General features: G+C 35.8%; 1 protein-coding gene across 4 annotated transcripts in view; it reads right to left on the bottom strand.

The window, feature by feature from the left end:
- Positions 1 to 5,104, bottom strand: part of gria3b (glutamate receptor, ionotropic, AMPA 3b) — a 116,658-nt gene extending 111,554 nt beyond the window's left edge. For all 4 annotated transcript variants that reach the window (XR_009274170.1, XM_058797932.1, XM_058797933.1 and 1 more), the window contains exons 1-2: positions 4,823 to 5,104; positions 4,213 to 4,371 (exon numbers count right to left, since the gene is read on the bottom strand). Coding sequence is in view for 3 of the 4 variants with exons in the window: in XM_058797932.1 (XP_058653915.1) it covers positions 4,213 to 4,371; positions 4,823 to 4,901 (238 nt within the window). In the remaining variant the exon portion in view is untranslated. The remainder of the gene's footprint in view (positions 1 to 4,212; positions 4,372 to 4,822) is intronic.
- Positions 5,105 to 20,405: the final 15,301 nt, after the last annotated feature.

Below are 20,405 nucleotides of genomic sequence, written 5' to 3'. Positions count from 1 at the left end.
GGAACAGCTGAGACTGGAGAGAGGTAATCAGCTGCTTATATACTCTGGCTGTTGATTAAAAGATTAGATGGGCTCGCTCCTCCCTAACTTACGTTTAGGAACTTCATTTAGCTACAGGCCGTGTGCTTTTGTATGAAGCTAATACTCATTTAACCAACAAAGTCAGTGATTATCCAATAGGTCGACTGTTCACAAGAACTTTCATAACATAGCCTACATAAAAAGTGATTTTTTTTTTTAAAGGTCTGTGAAAAATTTAAGATGTTGTTGCTGCACCAATGGACACTCAGACACAGAAAAAACAATGTTAACCTAAAAAATATATATTTGGTTTTAATTTTATTGGTTAAATAAGGTAAAAAAAATTAAATAAAAATGCTTGTCATAATTTGGGATTGCTGACTATCTTTGAAAATCTCATCTGCTCATCAAGGATACATTTATTTGATCAAAAACAGAGTAAAAACGTGAAATATTATTACAATTTAAAATAACTATTTTCTATGTAAACATATTGTAAAATGTATTCCAGTGATGCAATGCTGATTTGCTGATCAATAAACATTTCTCATTATTATCAATGTTGAAAACATCTGTGCTGCTTCATATTTTTGTTGAAAACCATGATACATTTCATTTTTTTGTAGGATTCTTTGATGAATGGAAAGTTCAAAAGAGCAGTATTTATTTGAAATAGATTTTTTTTTTGTAACATTATAAGTGTCTTTACTGTCACATTTGAACAATTTAATGCATCTTTGATTAATAAAAATAAATTATAATTTTTTTTTTCATACTTACACCAAGCTTTTGAATGGTACTATATCATGGTTTCCACAAAAAATATGAAGTGTTTTCACTTTCACAACTGTTTTCAACATTAATAACAACCAGAAATGATTCTTGAGCAGCAAATCAGCATATTAGAATGATTTCTGAAGGATGAAGACTGGAGTAATAATGCTGCAAATTCAGCTTTGCATCACAGGAATAAATTACATTTTACAACATATTCACATAGAAAACAGTGATTTTAAAATGTAGTAATATTTCACATTTTAACTGTATTTTTGATCAAACAAATGCATCCTTGCATTGCAAAACATAAATAAATCGTACCATTCCCAAACTTTTGACCATTTAGTGTAGGCCTTCAAGGTAATGGTCACAGGCTACCACTTTTTAGAACTTAAAATGTGTAATTAAAAATAGGTTAATATTAATGTTAACAAATAAACAAATAAATAGTCAAATAGTCATAACCAGTTTAATAAGCATTGACACTGGATCCATTCTGGTATGAAACGTCCATTTTCAATATCCATTAAATTCCAAATGGATAAAATTAACTTATTTTTTATTTTGTTTTATTTTTTTGTCGATACCCTGTTTAATGTAAGATCATCATGCCAGCTAACAGCTTGTACCACGTTTAAAAATGACACTGGCATTAAAAAGTGATAATGAATCAGATGTTATAGACAGTCTTGAGTCATTTTCTCGATGCTTTGTAAGGAAGCTCTCAGGACTGCTGCGCCCCTTCATTTATTTGGATTGCTAAAATTCAGCTTCCTTCTCCCCAGCCATGTGCTCCTCGATGCAGGGACATGTACTGTTGCTAGAACAATGTTCTCTATTATTTATTCACGAATTTTCTTAATGCCTATGCTCTTATCAGTGCAGACACCTCATTAGTAAGTGATCGCCACTCAACATAACATGGAGATCCGCGCCTCCTTTACCACAATCCCACCCCCACCTTGACACTTCCAGTTTGATTGGCTGCCTATGTGTTGTTGTTGCTTTTTTTCCCCAATGACAGTCAGTGCAGTAAAGCAATATGAGGTCTTTTTATTACTGAGATGACACTGCAGAGGTTAGAGAGAGGTTTACAAATCCACACGGGTGCTGAGGATCAGATCAGCACAAAAGTGTGTGGATGAGTAAAGCAACTGGTGGAGAGCTTCACTGAATGTGCTAAATAAGTGAAAATATTCAGTTCTGAGGGTTTGCTGGATATCACGGTCAGATATTAGATAGCAAAATAAGCTGCACATCTACTACAACATACTTAATGTACGTATACAGTAATAATACTTTGAAGTAATGACAAGTGTACTTTTTGTTTATCTGACATAGGCCTTGCCTGTTAGAAAAAATCCCAGAAAATGGTTTGTGTATATATTGGCCAGGTTGATAAATCTGATAATGTATGAATATTTCTAAATTTAATGGAACCAAATTAACAGAAATGCTCATTTTTTAACCTTAGTGTGGCCTTTTAAAATCATCGCTAATTTATACTTTATCCAATGGCAAAAAATAATTAATTTTAAACACACACACAAATATGCCAATAATTAAGTGATCTATTCGTAAAGTCGCTTGCTTTGATCCTGAATGAATGAGCTGTTTTGAATGAATCAGCTGAATGAATGAATCAATGACTTGCTCATTTAGACAGTGACATGCCACCACCTACTGGCATTTTACTTTCTTATTTATGTATTTTCTCTTACAACGCTTCATATTTCTATATTCAATATCTTTTATATTTAAAATGTAAATCTCATAACATTATTTTTGCAATTGTAATCACAATGTAAATGCACTCATGGCATCTCTGAGCTGCATTAAACAGTCTATGTAAATACATCTAAGTGCCACTTCATATACTGCTTCTGTGCTACTTCTGCAGTGCAAAGATATATATTTTTTGAGCCCTGTAGTGTCTTATTATTATAAATATTATTCTAAATGCATTTATTGACTATATTTAAGAATTTACATGAAAAAGTTTGCATACATTTGAAAAAAAGTTACAAAAACTGCCCTCAATAATGCCACTGGAAATCAAAACAAGGTTGCAAATATTTAAAATTACTGGAAGAGTTAATTTATGTCACTGCTACAGGTTTGGTTTTATAAAAATGGTCACATCCAAAAAAAAAAAACAAAAAAAAAAAAACACCATCCAAAAAAAACTACCATCAGCCTTCCCAGAGGATAATTTTGTTTATACAGTATCTACTCACCATCCTCTGCTCTAAATATCAATATTGGTCGACCACTATTTAAGAAAAAGAGACCTATGATGAACAGTGAGTGTACAAAGTCTAGTAGGTAATATTCCGTTCCCAAAAACAAAATATTTTGTTTTGAAAAACTCAGGTTGTGTAATCATTTATGCTATCTTTCTCACATCTATCTGTACCTCAGTGCTGGGGTTATTCTGCGTTGCCAAGGGAACTTGCTTTTGAATTCAAAGTGATTTTGACTCAGAAATACCGACAGACTGTGCCCACAAAGCACTTCTATCACTGAATGCTCATCCTCTTATTGCAACACTTTCACTTGCAAATCAGACCGGACAAGCATGGGTGCTGCAAAAGAACTGTCATAATTACAAAGAGATTCAATCACAAAAACATCAAAGTAGAAATACAAAACGACTTGTCATGTATTAAGCAAGCGTAACGCTAAAGCCAACCGCAAAGACTTAGGGAGAAAAAAAATAAATAAAAATTTCAAAAGCAAGAATTCTGATAAATATCAGAAGCTTTTCAGAGAGAGAGAAAAAAAAAAAAAAAAAAAAAAAACATGATGCTTAGAAAAAAGTAATATCAGCCCGAAACTATGAAATTCTTTCCCAGTCCCTATGTGACCTCTCCACCCAATCCGAGCTCGAAACCCAGCTGAAAACACATCTCTTTGTGTTATGGTACTCTGGCTTCTAAAATCACCCATATCTGTTCTGTCCTTGTATTTATTTATTTATTTTTTTGCTCTTATATTTTGTCACCGTATGCCTTGCTTTCATTTTGACTTGTGCTACTGTTAGTTATATTATTATCATTAATATTAAGCTATTCAGTACCAATAAATTTCATCTGAAGTCCACAATGAGGCTTGATGTTAATAGGTGGTGCACAACTGAAAGCAGTAACTGGATCATTACAAAATTATGGGATAATATATGGGGTAATAGAAACTCTTCACTGCAGAATAGCCTACTTCAGAGTTTCTCCACTTGTTATATTGCAGAATTAAGCTGAAATCTATCAAAGTAGCAACTGGTTTGTTACAGATGGACAGAGATGATTATTATCACAGTTCATAGAAAAGGTTTGCACAGATTTCCAGCAATTATTCCTCAGTCTCGTTCAGTCAGTGATATGAAGCAGCATCGTGGTAAAAGCTCATAGTACTCACATGCATGAGTGACAGAGAAACTGTTGGAGGACTCCAGGTTATCTACGTTGTAATTGAGATGGAAGGGTTTCTCAGTCATGTTCTGATTGGTGTTGTAGAGCTGCACAGCGAATCTGAAAGCGCTGTGTTCTTGCACGGTGGAACGCATGAAGAGCCCACCTTTATGAAGACCAAACAGCAATGAATCAGAGATGATGCACATATTTCATGCTTATAAAGACTGTATGCATGTAAAACACCTGGCTTAAGCGTCAGATCCATTTAGACACATTTATGGATGTGTTCCAACATTGTTATACACCGACTCAATTCGATTCGCCTCCATTCGTATGAAGGAACTTTCTCTTAAGTTTATGAAAAGCGATTGATAGCTGACATGCATGCAGAGCGGAAACCTAGACATTTTTGCATAAAAATATAATCATAATCGTTTTATTATTTATGACAATTTTGTTTGGTATCATTGGCGATGATTCCTTAGATTGCATTAATGCACTTAATACCGCTGGCAATAATACCGTCTTCATATATCACCTAAACATGCATATGCATCGAAACCAGACATCGACATACAAAGCCAAAGAAGTAAAGCATATCCGGACGGACTCACCGATATTTATTTGATTGGGGAAGCCAGCGAGAGATGTGCCGAATAGCCATAATAAAAAAAGCAGCGCGCTTTGAGCCATTTTCTCTCCTGCCTCAAAAATCAAGCCTTAGAAAACGAACTGTTTGAAGAGAATCATAAACGCAGAAATCCAGCCGTGAGTGAAGCGGAGCGCCTCATGGAGAACAATTCTTCTGCATGTGAGGAGAGAGACAGACTGAGAGATAGAGGGAGAGAGAGAGAGAGAGAGAGAGAGAGGAAGAGGGAGAGGGACTGGTGCTGAAGATGGTCGAGGCGACTGAGAGCATCACATTCAGAGTGAGTGCGAGCGGCTCCTCCAATTGGACCAGCAGGGCGATATTGATCAAACTTGAACTGACGTTGAAGAAGAAGAAGGAGATTTGGTAACATTTTCTATGAAGCCTGTATATTTAATGCATGCGTTATAGAGGTTTTACATAATGCATTATAGTCCAGTTGTTAGACTTGCTCACGAATTAACGGAGTCACATTTATAATGCATTATAACACTTAAATATTCATGTAATAAAGGCAATGCGTTTTAATGCACACTATAAACAGTTAAATCTGCCCATAAAACGCTACAGTGCATGTTTTATGTTATAACAAATAAATACAGTCTATTGCAAGCAAATACAATATCTCTGTTGCATTATAGGCCTAATATTTCGTATAATAAACGTCATTCATAGCAAGCAGACTATGCAAGCAGACGTTGTTCATAAATTATTTTAAGTACAGTTAACATTAGCTGCCGCAGATATAGTCTATTCATTGACTGATATGTAAACTTTTAAAGAATATAGTTCATTTTAACATGATGTAACGCATGCCTGGTCTATCTAGACATGACTAGGTTATTAGCCCAGTAGTACATTCTACCTGAGGTTATTCTCACTATTCATGAGAACATGCAACTGGTTGAGACGACATGAAAGAATCAAAATGCATTGAGAAGCAGTTCCGGCAAGTGGAAACCCACCGGCTAATATCATATTAAATGACCTCAGCGGCACCATGTCAAGGGTTTGAGGAGTTTATTCACAGCATGTAATTATCTTAATTACAACGCAAACATTTGATATGTGACAGGCAGCCTTTTGATGTTTAGGTGTGTGCACTGCATTCATTTATTAACACGCAATCTACTAACCTATGTCGCGAGTGAATGATGATAGGCTGCTGGAGCTGCTGGCATGACATGCAGCGTTCGGTGCAGATGGGGTCACGTGGAAGGAAGACCGTATGATATTGTTTAGGAAGGCGCTGACGCGTAACCTGAAGCTCTTTAAATTGAGCACCATCGATCGCTTTGTTAGGAATCATTCACCGTAGCGATTGGATTAACAACGGCGTGAAGTAAAGCAGTCATGTTACTATTTGGGTTTAAATAGAGAAAGTGTGTTTTTAAAAGTTGAGCCTTGGGCACGCAGTGTTTAAACGCGACACACACGCGCAAACAACATTGAGACCAACACCACGGTCGCTTGACGTGTGTGCACAGATCGCCAGTTAGCACAAATCAGTTTTGATGCAACACAATGGAACACTATCGATGTGTCTTTTCAAAAAGTTTGTAATTTGACACATCACATTAAAACGCAATACGTAACAGAAAAACATCGAGAAGCGACGCGATGTCCAAAGACGTCCATCTGACGCATAGACCAACAATTAACATGGCAGACGGAATGCAAGAACACCACAAAACACAATGCACTCGTCTCTCACACAGACTGCTGAATAGTGTTAATAAATTAAGTGAATAATGAATGTGGACTCAGCAAAGAGACCTAGTTGTGTTTCGTTAAGATGACCCTTTTATATTGCCTCTATTATTGAGTCGGGCTGCTGTCCATGGTGCTGAACACATTCGACTCCAGATATGTAATTGCGTTTATTGCAGATTGATGATGTGGAAAGATTGCCCAGGAGTGTGCTTTATATTACAGTGTTCAATACTGTGCATTTACATAAGTGAGTACTGTGTAAGTCTGTGTACTATGTAACTGCATGTAACTTTGCCCTGTCCCAACCAATCAATGCACAATATAAAATTATAATTACGCATTAATCTATAGCACATCATTTCCATTCAACATCTGTTATAACATTATTTGAGATTTTTTACGATTTTTAACTAAGGCACACGTAGCCTAGCATTGTCTATCCTCTGTGTGTTTTTAACATTCGGAAGAACAATTCAAGGATGACAGTTCCATTTATCGTGGGCTGCAAAGCTCTACCAAAATTGAGTTTTTAATTGCATTGCAGACAGACAAGGCTTTAGCTATTGATACTAAAATTGGCTTGTGCCCTCAGTGCAGCATTGCAAAGGGAAACGTCATTGCAAGTCCCCTTCAACAGCAATCTTGCCATCACAAGCAAATGTGCTCACCAAAATGAGTAATAAAGAAGATGTAGTAGTTAATTTCAAAGCGCTCTGTTTTTGGTCTTGGGAAATTTGAATTCCCCACCATCTCCTAAAACCAAGTACAGTCTTTCAAACTAGTTAATGAAAACTGATAATAAACAAAATTAGAAATAAGATATACAGTAATACAGAGATTCATTTACGGTTTTTCTTAAATCTCTGAAATGTCTTAAGTTCAGTTCAGTTTTTTCAGATTCTGTTGGTTATTTATTCAATGTCATTCACATGACAGTTAAGATCAAATGCATCTCTGTAGTTTTCTGTGGTTAGGCGACATGAAGTGTGTTTCGTGAAGGTGAGCGTCCACACAGCAATATACAATACTCTTCTCTACATTAATGTGTCAGAGTGGAGGAGCAAATCAGACTCCTGCATTGATTTTTCTCAGACTGTCATCATTGTCATCTACTTATGAGAACTTAGGTCATTCACCTTACCATCATCATCATATAAAAACTGATCCCATAATCATTAAAGGTTACAGTTTCATTGCTGCACCAAGGAAATAAAGGTAATTGATTAGATTTGAAGATATAAATAAGCATGTTTTCTAAATGATTTACCGACTACGGAAATGAAAGAACTGGAAATCAAAAAACAAACAAATAAACAAAACATTGTTCTGTCAATCAATGACAAACACCTGCAGTTTAGTCTTACAAGTGGGAAGTAAACATTAAGAATGTGACTAAACATTCAAACACTGAACGATAAACACAACTGGAAGGTAGTCAAGTTCATTTTATTTGCATAGTGCTTTTCACAGTACAGATTATTTCAAAGCAGCTTCACAGAAATAGTGATGTAAATAGTGAATAATGGATAGTTGAGATTTTCTAAAAGTCTTTATCACTTTATGTTAGTGTATGCTGGTAAAGTTGTATAACATACAGGTATGTGTGTTATAATGTCAATTGAAGTATTATGCAATTGCTCAAAGTAAATAAACCATCACAATATTAAAACATGAAACCACTATGAGAGAACATAAGATATAATGAGCACTTTTTGCTCTTGTACAGTATGCTTGATAAGACACTATACCATAACTCTAATGTTCAGAGTCCAATGCTGTGTGACAATAATAACAGTATGTGTGAAATTGCTATTATTTTCCTTTTTAACTCTTTTAATATGAAATGTTATATATATAAATCTTTAGTAAACACAGAGTGCATTAAACACAGCATCTTTCAGTTTGAATAAATGGACCAAAACGTGATGCTAATAATAATAATAATAATAATAATAATAATAATACGCTAGAAATTATTGTATTTAATTATTAAAATTACTGTAACCAGCACACAGAGAGCCATTTTGTTACCATGTGACAAGAAAACCATTGAACAGGAAATGATGTCACAGAGGACCCCTGTAGACTCTGTAGGCTATGTCCCCCCCTCAAAAAATAATTTGACTTTTTATGACATGGCAAGAAATGTTCCTGAAATCTATGATTCAATGATGATTTTAAACATTAGTGTTTAAAAACATTCATAAAACTTACATATCCTCAAGGTAAAAACAAAATACATTTATTTCTTAATGGTTATACACTTGGGATTTTCAGAGTCATTAACGGTGCAATTTCTGCACCACTGAGTCGGGTTGGGGTGGGGGGGCAGGGTGAGTAGAGGCTTTAATGTAACATTTTTCAATAATGATGTGAAAATTCATAAGCTTGTATTACATTTACACTAACAACTTGCCACATGCATTTTTAAACAACATTATTTTTGGACCTCTTATTTTTTTCATTAAGCCATTAACAATTCAGTCCTTTTTTACTGTGCATGTTTACGGTAGTTATATCTCAGATCGATGTGGTGGGGTTGGATGATACAAAGTAACAGCGATGTTTATATTTCCTGGATCCTCTGAAAAGGTGAGACTTTTTAATCTTTGCTTGTCATGGTGATGGCCCAGATGTGTCACTACCATTCATTCACATTACCCCACATCCTGACTTGAAAAACATGCTCTGGAAAACTGTGGGATCTAATGACAGGGGCAAAACGGCATCATTCAAAGAGACAGTTGGCTCAAGCCCCTCTACATCAGTGGAGCCCGGTGACATTTAAACGGGGAAAGAGCCAATTACTCTTTTTTTTTTCTCTCCTCAGACCGATAAGGTTGATGTCAAGTGCTCGGCTCCTTATGTAAGAGCAAGTTTCCTTGAGTTTATGTTTACCCGTGCCATCGAAAACCATGCAATTGCACGCCATCAATTAAATTGCAACTTCCTGAAGTGAGTACTGAACTTCCTGCATGGTTTTGTGTCGTCTGCTGCATACAAAATGGCCTTATTGAGAAATACTGTGATTGAGATTATAGTTATTGAAATGTGTCACGACGCTAGAGTCGGCGTGACACACTTACAGAAATAACCGCTTGGACAGTCTTTAAACGCCACACCGAGGGCTGTCACAACGCTCCTCATGCGATTTGGTTTCTTAGCAAACGCTCTTTGCAGAAGTGTGACAGAGGCTTCTGTGTTATCAGCTGAGCAGACTGACACACTTACAGGCCCCCAGGGCCAAAACAGGCGTGGTCATGTGACCGCATGGATCTCCAGAACGGAGCAAAGAAACACGTGCAGAGCTCGGCATTTCACACGAGGAGAGGAAGAGACTGAAGTCCACATGAAACGCCATTCATAACTCTTACCTCTGACGTATGTCAAAGTGACATGGGATAGTCTGCAGGAAACATGTATGGTGATGCTTGATGTTATCCAGTGAACATGAACGGGATTGTGAAAAGCAGGTGTTGTGTATTAGAATAGAGCCAATGTTGGAAGGATTTATCAAGGACAAGGAAAGACTTTCAAAAGTGGAGCAACTTATTATATTTTTTATCAAAGAAAAAAAAGCCAGGAATGAGCATCTGGAAAGTAAATAGTCATTTTAATTTCCTATAGGTTTTACTCTTGCTATTCAGATGGGATGTCTGGTCATTTCAAATGATGAGAACCACCTAAATACAGGTGAACATTTGACTAAAATGTTTATATTCAGCAACATTTTACCCATGATTTGCAAGAATCAGTAAAGTGATAAATGTCGGTATGTGACATTTGCTTTTGAGAAAAAAAAAAAAAAAAAATAATAATAATAATTGATAATTATTATAATGGATTGTTATATTTGGATGAATAAAACTAAGTGTAATATTACAAATTATTATCAGGAATAAGTTAATAAATGTTCTTTCAGGGGAAAACAAACAAGCAAATAAATAAATAAATGAATACATAAATTCTGGCTAATTAAGGTCAAAAATTAATAATAATAATAGTAATAATAATTTTGTATATTATTATTATTATTTTTTTTTAACAACACTGTACCATTTCATAAATGTTGTAAAAATGAAACAGATGTGCTAAGGTCAGCTCTCCTTTTAATGAAAATACAAATGGCTGATATCTGTGTCATCGCTCAACTTCACTAACAAAATGCCCATGATATACCCAGTCAGATGGCAATTTCATTTGCATAGATTCAGCTTCGCACAGGGGTCACAATTTGTCTGGTCAGCTTGTTATTATTAAAAAATAATGATAATAAAAGCAAGCAAACAAACAAACAAACAAACAAACAAACAAACAAACAGACAGACAGACAGACAGACAGACAGACAGTTTAGATAGATAGATAGATAGATAGATAGACCACTAAAATGAATGTTTTCCAGATTGAGTGTTTTTCTCTGTCCACTGTCATTGACGTCTCAGCTCATGCACTAGCCTGGAGCCCAGAGACCTTCTCCCTCAGTAGTGAAGGGTTTGGGACTGTGCTCATTCCTGCAGTGACATCAGCCAATCAGCATTATCATGACATAATTTCTCTGCGACTCGAGAGAGATGAGTCACATGGCTTCGTCTCAAAACTGTTCAGTGCCAATCCATGCTGCACACTTCCAGAGCTGAACGCACCAGCCAGACAACTACCTCTGAGACGAACAGAAATGCTAACAAATAACTTTCTCCAAGTTTCACAGACCTCCTTGATTTAGACTGCATGACATTTATCTTTGCAAAAGGCAAAATCTTGTGCCCAAACCCTTGGGCTAGCTCCTTGTAATTAAATCAACATGATTCATCAGACGCTTGTGCTCTCCACCGTTTCACCATTGGAACAGACCAGTCTGTGTAAAGCAGCAGTGCTCTGACCCGTCTCCTCTGTTCCCGACACTCTATTACAATCAATTATGCATCTGAGTCATCCCTTCAAAACAGATCAAGCCGGCCGCCATGCTCTAAGATTAATATTATAAGCGTTACACCTCCGTCTGATCACCATGGATATCACACCCACAGCCGTGGGTAGAGTCGAGCGCCTGGCGAGGTGACAAGCACTCGTGTGCCCCTTGGCTCTGTCCGGCGAGGTGGGTATTGTTAGATACTGCGTGGCTAATTGAGGGGAAGAAAGAGGTTGTCACAGCTAATGAAAGAGGTGAGTTGGTATGTCATTTAGACGTCGCTTCTTTTCAGTCATCACTCGTTCGCGTGTGTCGTCAGGGGATGTAATCACTGCACTACAAGTACAGACATCAGGGGAGTCTTAAACTAAAGCGCTGCATTATTACCATTTGAAATACTATTAAATATATGTGGAATAAATACGACTCTAGTGGAATAGCTGTTTGCAAAACATAACACAATGGCATTACTTTGCAATTATAAAGGCCTAAATATGGTCAGACAGAGCGGTTTGCAGCTCAGCGCCAATTAGAAATTGTATTGTCTGTCCCTGCAGTCTGATTGGACAAGCAGAACAACAGCACACATTTCCCACTCTAATAGTAAATCAGCTTTCCACAGACAGCCATAAAACAGCCGCGCACATCTTGCAGTGGTAGTTAATGATATTGGATTCTTACATAAATAGAGCTTATGTGTGGCAAAGGTTGATATAATGCCTCTCTGTTGTATTTAATAAAAAGAAAACATTGGCAACTACGTTGCGGAAAAAAGTTTCTTGTTGCTTTTCCATTGGGAGTTAGAAGGAGATGAGATGTTATACACTGAAAAAATGTAAAATGTGCAGAACTGGCTAGTTTTACTAACCAAATAAATTATTGGGCTTTTTTATTTTATTTTTTCAAGTGTATTTATTTATTCTTTTTTTTTGTATTAAGTCAGGGCTCTGGCTGGGCCATTCAAGAACAGTCACGGAGTTGTTGTGAACCCACTCCTTCGTTATTTTAGCTGTGTGTTTAGAAAGGTAATTGTCATTGTCTTGTTGGAAGGTAAACCTTCGGCCCAGTCTGAGGTCCTGAGCACTCTGGAGAAGGTTTTCGTCCAGGATATCCCTGTACTTGGCCGCATTCATCTTTCCCTCGATTGCAACCAGTCGTCCTGTCCCTGCAGCTGAAAAACACCCCCACAGCATGATGCTGCCACCACCATGCTTCACTGTTGGGACTGTATTGGACAGGTGATGAGCAGTGCCTGGTTTTCTCCACACATACCGCTTAGAATTAAGGCCAAAAAGTTCTATCTTGGTCTCATCAGACCAGAGAATCTTATTCAGGTGTTTTTTAGCAAACTCCATGCGGGCTTTCATGTGTCTTGCACTGAGGAGAGGCTTCCGTCGGGCCACTCTGCCATAAAGCCCCGACTGGTGGAGGGCTGCAGTGATGGTTGACTTTCTACAACTTTCTCCCATCTCCCGACTGCATCTCTGGAGCTCAGCCACAGTGATCTTTGGGTTCTTCTTTACCTCTCTCACCAAGGCTCTTCTCCCCGATAGCTCAGTTTGGCGGACGGCCAGCTCTAGGAAGGGTTCTGGTCGTCCCAAACGTCTTCCATTTAAGGATTATGGAGGCCACTGTGCTCTTAGGAACCTTAAGTGCAGCAGAATTTTTTTTTGTAACCTTGGCCAGATCTGTGCCTTGCCACAATTCTGTCTCTGAGCTCTTCAGGCAGTTCCTTTGACCTCATGATTCTCATTTGCTCTGACATGCACTGTGAGCTGTAAGGTCTTATATAGACAGGTGTGTGGCTTTCCTAATCAAGTCCAATCAGTATAATCAAACACAGCTGGATTCAAATGAAGGTGTAGAACCATCTCAAGGATGATCAGAAGAAATGGACAGCACCTCAGTTAAATATATGAGTGTCACAGCAAAGGGTCTGAATACTTGAATACTGAATAATTCTTTTTTAATAAATCTGCAAAAATGTCAACAATTCTGTGTTTTTCTGTCAATATGGGGTGCTGTGTGTACATTAATGAGGAAAAAAAAATAACTTAAATGATTTTAGCAAATGGCTGCAATATAACAAAGAGTGAAAAATGTAAGGGGGTCTGAATACTTTCCGTACCCACTGTAGCTTTAAGTTTTGGGTAACACTTTACAATAAGGTTCATTAGTTATCATTAGTTAACAACATTAGTAAACATGAACTAAGAATGAACATTACTTCTACAGCATTTCTTAATCGTAGATAATGTTAATTTCAACATTTACTAATGCATTATTAAAATCACAAGTTGTGTTTGTTAACATTAGTTAATGCACTGTGAACTAACATGAATAAACAATGAACAACTGTATTTTCATTAACTAACATGAACAAAGATTAATAAATAGTGTAATAAATGCATTGTTCATTGTTTGTTCATGTTAGTTAATGCATTAACTAATGTTAACAAATGACACCTTATTGTAAAGTATTACCAAGTTTTGTTTATGTTCTTTTTGCAAAGAACAATATTCATACAGAGTAATATATATATATATATATATATATATATGTGTGTGTGTGTGTGTGTGTGTGTGTGTGTGCGACCCTGGACCACAAAACCAGTCTTAAGTCGCTGGGGTATATTTGTAGCAATAGCCAAAAATTAATTGTATGGGTCAAAATTATTGATTTTTATTTTATGCCAAAAATCATTAGGATATTAAGTAAAGATCATGTTCCATGAATATATATTTTTGATTAGTAATATGCATTGCTAAGAACTTCATTTGGACAACTTTAAAGGTGATTTTCTCAATATTGTAAGATTTTTTTTGCACCCTCAGATTCCAGATTTTCAAATAGTTGTATCTCGGCCAAATATTGGCCTAACAAACCATACATCAATGGAAAGCTTTTTTATTCAGCTTTCAGATGATGTATAAATGTAAATTTCGGAATATTGACCCTTATGACTGGTTTTGTGGTCCAGGGTCACATATATATATATATATATATATATATATATATATATATATATATATAGTGTAACAAATTAGTTTTGGTTGTTGTTGTTGTTTTCCCCACTGTACTTGGATTAATAAAAATGGGCCTAAAATCATATATGAATAATAAAAATGAGTAAGTAAGTAAGTAAATAAATAAATAAACATTTTGATGACTGACTCATCAAGGCCAACAATTTCTTTAATTATTTCTTATTTATACCAAGACCTTGTAATTTACGAAATGTTATGGAGATCCAATTGGTGTGTGAAGATCAGCCCTCCTTTTTTTTTTTAAATAGCCCTCAGTAGTAAAGACCACATTGTATGAATGCAACCTTAGCTTGAGTGACTGAAACCATGAATAAATCACTTTTTGCAAATAAACATGTCATGTGAGAAACAGCGGATTGTATTGTGAACACACTGTTAGCAAAAGGTGTGGTTACCACTGTCATCTCATAACTTCTCCTAAAATAATAAACAGAGTAATGCATCTGCTGTTTCTCTTCTGTGATGTAGTGACCCTGAGCGCATGCACTGGGGCTGATAGGAGTCAAACAGTGGCTGCTGAATCTGTAACAGGTTCTGGTAAACTAGAAGCATGTATATATTATGCATTATGAGCAAATTCATAATTCCTTATAATGCATATTGTAATGTATTATATTTCTTCATAAATAACCACAGTAATAATGGTTACACCTTTAAAGATTATAAGACACATTGTAGGATATAAAACATGAAATATGGTATTGATTATGTGTTTTATGCAATATACTTCTTAAAAAGTGCAACCAATCACATGCATTATGCGATAAGAAAGCTTTGTGCAGGAAACCTTCACCCACACTATTGGATTCTGTTGTCGAGGCAGTAGGTGGTTCTCACACATAATGCAGGAAAGACAAATTTGCTGTTCTGTACGTCCTGACTCAATCTGATGTATTGATGTTGATGTGTGCACACAGGCACTTCATGCACTGTGATGTTCACCCATGTGTCATCCATTTACCAGGGTTTAGTAATTTCTCAACCCCTTTTTCACATGCAGTTTAGCTATAATGGAGGACTCTGTAGGTGTTTCTGCAGTAACACTTTTGATTAGGGAACACTATTCACTATTAACTAGTTGCTTATTAGCATTCATGTTGCTTGCACATTGGCTGTTTATTAGTATTTATAAAGCAAATATTGATGCAAGACCTTATTCTGCAAGACCATATTCTAGATTCATTAACCCTACCCAATACCTAAACTTAACAACTACCTTACTAACTATTAATAAGCAGCAAATTAGGAGTTTACTGAGGCAAAATTCTTAGTTAATAGTGAATATATGTTCCCAAATCTAAATTGTTATTGTTTCTGTTTGTAGCAGTCTTGTTGTAAGTGGTGCAACATGGTGGACAATGCATGAATCAGGTGTCAGAATGGTGTAAATTTGGTTACACCTGCTCTCAAATTAAAGTACAACATTTTACAATACACAAGATTTAGACAGCTACAAACAGCATTTTAAAGGGATAGTTCAACCAAAAATGTCATTAATTACTCACCCTCATGTTGTTCCAAACCCGTGAGACGTCCGGTTATCTTCGGAGCACAAATTAAGATATGTTTGATAAAATCCGAGAGCTTTCTGACCCTCCATAAACAGCAAGGGTACAACCACGATCAAGGCACAGGCAAGGTAAGGACATCGTTAAAATAGTCCATGTGACATCAGTGGTTCAACTATAATTTTATGAAGCTACGAGAATCATTTTTATGTGCAAATAAAACAAAAATAATGTCTTTATTCAACAATTCTTCTCCTCCGCGTCACCCTGGCGTCATTTTGTAGAGTATCATGACGCATAAGCATACTTTTTTTCTCTGAAGTAAACAAGGCACAGTGCATATAATACGTTTTTGGATCAATAAAAACTTAAAATAAGTTTTCAATAGAGTTTTTATTAACATTTCAGTGACTACAAAAAATATATATTACACATGCAACTACTATACCATATGCATTAAAGTTTTTAAATATACTTTTATATTGCAATAATTTCACATACAATCTTCAAATTAATGTAGAAACAACAATAAGACAGTATATTTTTAATACTTGTTTAATGACATCTTTTTAATGACTGAATCAGTGATACCAATACTACTAATGTCTCTAGGAAATTGTTCTTTTTTTAATATTTAACCATTGACTATAGCCATTCAACATTACAGTATAACTGAGAGCTGTCAATCTTAATATTCATTAGACTAAAAATGACTTAAAATAACTTCTAATTTAATTGAGCTTAAAACAATCTTCACCATAAATCCATTATAATAAATGTCATATTTACCTGTGCCCTTCAGCAAGTAGGCAATATACAGAAATTGAATAAAGTTATCAAACACTAAATTCTAAATGAAATATAGGATGAATCCTTAAAGCTATACAAAAGTTACTGATTTCCTCTTTTTTCCTCTTGTTCTTTGATTAACGGACATTACAGCAGCTGGGTTATTAGTTTATTTGGCTGCTATTACTTTAAGAGCTGCTGCTGCTGAATGTGACACTGATCTGGCACGCAAATATATATATATATATATATATATTTTGAATAATAATCTGAACCTCATCATGATAAAATGGACTCAGGAGTCATTTCCGAGCACACAGGAATGTATCAATACTGACGCCTTTCACCGTAGACCTCAGGTGCAGAGTATCAGAGCTGAGCCCTTGATGTTTGCACCTGAGACTGAACTGCAGGTGGTCTCAATTTGTATTTGCGGTCTCCTTTTATTTTGCTACTCTACACATTTTGGCGACATTAAAACTGTTGCAAGGATCAAAGCAGCAACATTAAGGAGCTTTGAGTTGTAATCTCAGTATTCACACTATCCCAGTGAAATTGGTGGTTGGAGATATCAGATTATTTTGACACTCAGGTGCTTTGAGATTCCATCTGGCACTGCACACAGACCTCTACAGTCAGCAGGTTTGTTTTGAGGGCTGACTTGTGCATATTCAGCAATAATGACTGTGAGCATTTGACACGAGGCTGCCCATGACGGGAGGGACAGCAGGGGATGGGATCTGGGCCATGATGTTCCTAATGTCCCCAACACTTGTAAATTCTTTACTCTCAGGTTAATGCAATGACTGGCAGGACCCGGAAAAATGTGAGGTCGGCCCACTGTTTAATAAAAGCATGCAGAGAAGATCCTCTGCATTGGGAAGTAGGACAAATGCTGTCTTAAAATGACTCTGTGGATGGATTGAGTTTCTGGACAGAACTCGAAATGAGGCCACCTGAATTTGAAAAAAATAAAATAAAAATGCAATCAAAAGTTTACGATCATTTCTGTGATATTTAGAGCTCCCAAAACAGAGATGGCAAAGAAACAGGGTTTAATTTTTTTTTTTTTTTAAATGTGACCTTCTACTATAATGGCACCACTTATATTATTCTATATGATAAATAGATTTAGTCTCAATAGTTAGCTTGGGTGTGACTGTGTATAAAAGTGTTAGAAAAGTGTGTAAGAAAATGCTGCCATTTCTGCAATTCTTTTTTTTAAATTTAATTAACCAATATTTATTTTATTTCATTTTTTGAAATGTTACTGATTAACTTGAGAAATCACACCAGCAGTGTTGAACAGACAGTGCAGAAAAACATTCTTTTTCTCAAAAAATAAATTGTATATACTGTTAAACTATACTGGTCATGGCTGTTTACAAGCATATTTGCTAATATTACCGTATAAAAAGTTATTTTGCATGACCCACTAATCGATCAAATAATAATAAAAAGTTCAGTATCATAATCTTATTATATCAGCAGTAAATTGTGCAGATACAACGAGATTACAATTCTCACTATTTTTAATCTTACTACCAGCTTCACTTTTCAGCAAACATTTTCATAATTAGAAATTACAATGTAAAATTTTGGGCAACCATTTTTAAAGTAGTATAATCTAATAAAAGTGCATATTGAAATTCTGCTGCTGTTGGTGCATTGAAAAAAGAGCCGGGCTTGTATTTAGCATGTGCATCTATCATCCAGTCACCTCTGTGCTGGAGTTTGTGACTAATAAAATCACAAACAAGCCTTTGGCCAAATGACAAGGTTCATTTTTCAGCTTGTATGCTGAGTTAAGTAGCCTCTAATTTGTGAGTGTATAAAGAGAGGGGAAGGGACCACTGACAAATGTCTAGCCATAACAGTCGGGAGAAGGAAAAGCAGACGGCACAGTGTCATTTTGTGAGGTGATATCTCACTGCTGACGCTGGATGAAGGGTCTTATTGACACTTGAGCAGGTGGCCTGACCCCAGTAACATTTGTAACAGAGTTGCAATATATCTCTCGGAATAACGTCGATACGTGTGCCAAGCCTGTTCGGTTGTCGTCAGCTCGGCCAATTATGTTGTGAGTGTGGTCCTGCACCTTTCATATCCCTGAGCAGTCACATATGAACAAAGGTTCAATTGTCGGGCGATCACGTATCTCGCATTCCTGTGTAGTGAAGGTGCTGTGGATGAAAACGGCTGCAAGTGATGAAATGCCAGAAATTCTCCACAAAAAGAAAGAAAAAAAAATGCATTCTGCAACAAAACAATGTGAATCTTTTTTTTTTTTTTTTTTGCATACAATTAAGAGAGAACAATGCATTCTTTTTGAATCCCCTCTTCCTCCTCTAGGGAGCCTCAAAATTTGCTGCATGGGCTGACATTGAAATAAACTGGTTTTATCCAAGTCAAAAAACTTGACTGAATTAACCTGGCTACAGTGATAATAAGTACATCTTTTTTTCATTTTAACAACTGTATCTAAAGCATCTTGTTTGAATGTCATTATGGAGTCTTCAATAACAGTGACACGTTTCAAAATAATAATAATACTAATTAGTCGTCACTGCTTTTCTACAAGAAAGACACATCATATCTTTGTATTTAAACTAGTATGTATATACCAAGAAGGTCAAAATATCTGGAAAGAGATATGAATTTGCATTCTCGTTCATCTCAATGACAGCTGCTTGGCTGGCGCAGGACCCCTTGGAGGTATACAATCTGCTTGTTGCCATCTTTGCTTAGTTTCCTGTACTTTTTACTTTTCAGCAAACACCCGCAACACAAATGCCATGTGACTACTCTCTTTGGAGCACCAGATAAATTATGTCATGATGATGCTGTTAGGCTGATGGTACCACAAGAATACACACAGTCCCACAATAAAACTAAAACTAATAGAATTAAAAAAAAAAAAAAAAAAAAAACATAAATCAGCTAGTTGCCAAGACAACATTTCTAATTTGTATTTCTAATTTATTTTTATTCTATTTATAATTATTAATTAAAATAAATTATATTATATTAAATGAATCACCAAATTATTTATTACATTTATTAAACACATGAATAAGTGTACTTCTTTAAAGCAGCATGGTCATGAAAGGCCTGCACATTTAACTTTGACTTGGTGTTTAAGGGACACAGCTGAGTTGCTCCTGTTATATTTTCCTGTTCAATGTACTGTAAATTATTTATTTTATTGCATAAGAGAGTAGATTGTTTATTTTGAACGTTAGGATAAAAAGTTTCTTCTAGATTTTATGTTTGTGGGAGAATGTTAAATGCTGTGAGTGAATTTGTCCCTCCCTGTGGGATAATGGTGCTGGCCGCCACTATAAATGTGCTTGCCTTTGTTTAATGGAGTCAGTTGATTATTCTTTTTGAGTTATTTTTATTTTATTTTATTTTTTTACTTATTTTTGTATTCTCGATTTTTGCTAATTTTGAATGATTTTGGCTGAGAATGTTTTTCCCTTTTTTGTTTAGTTTTTCCATTAATGTTAATGAATGCATATTCATTTATATGAAACTCTTTGCATTCTCACACTGCCTCTGTTTAATTTGGGTGCCCATA

The sequence above is a fragment of the Onychostoma macrolepis genome, chromosome 14, assembly GCF_012432095.1.
Source record: "Onychostoma macrolepis isolate SWU-2019 chromosome 14, ASM1243209v1, whole genome shotgun sequence".
Classification (NCBI taxonomy): Eukaryota; Metazoa; Chordata; class Actinopteri; order Cypriniformes; family Cyprinidae; genus Onychostoma; species Onychostoma macrolepis.
The sequence above is the reverse complement of the archived record's forward strand: the minus strand, read 5'-3'. Positions and strand labels throughout refer to the sequence as shown.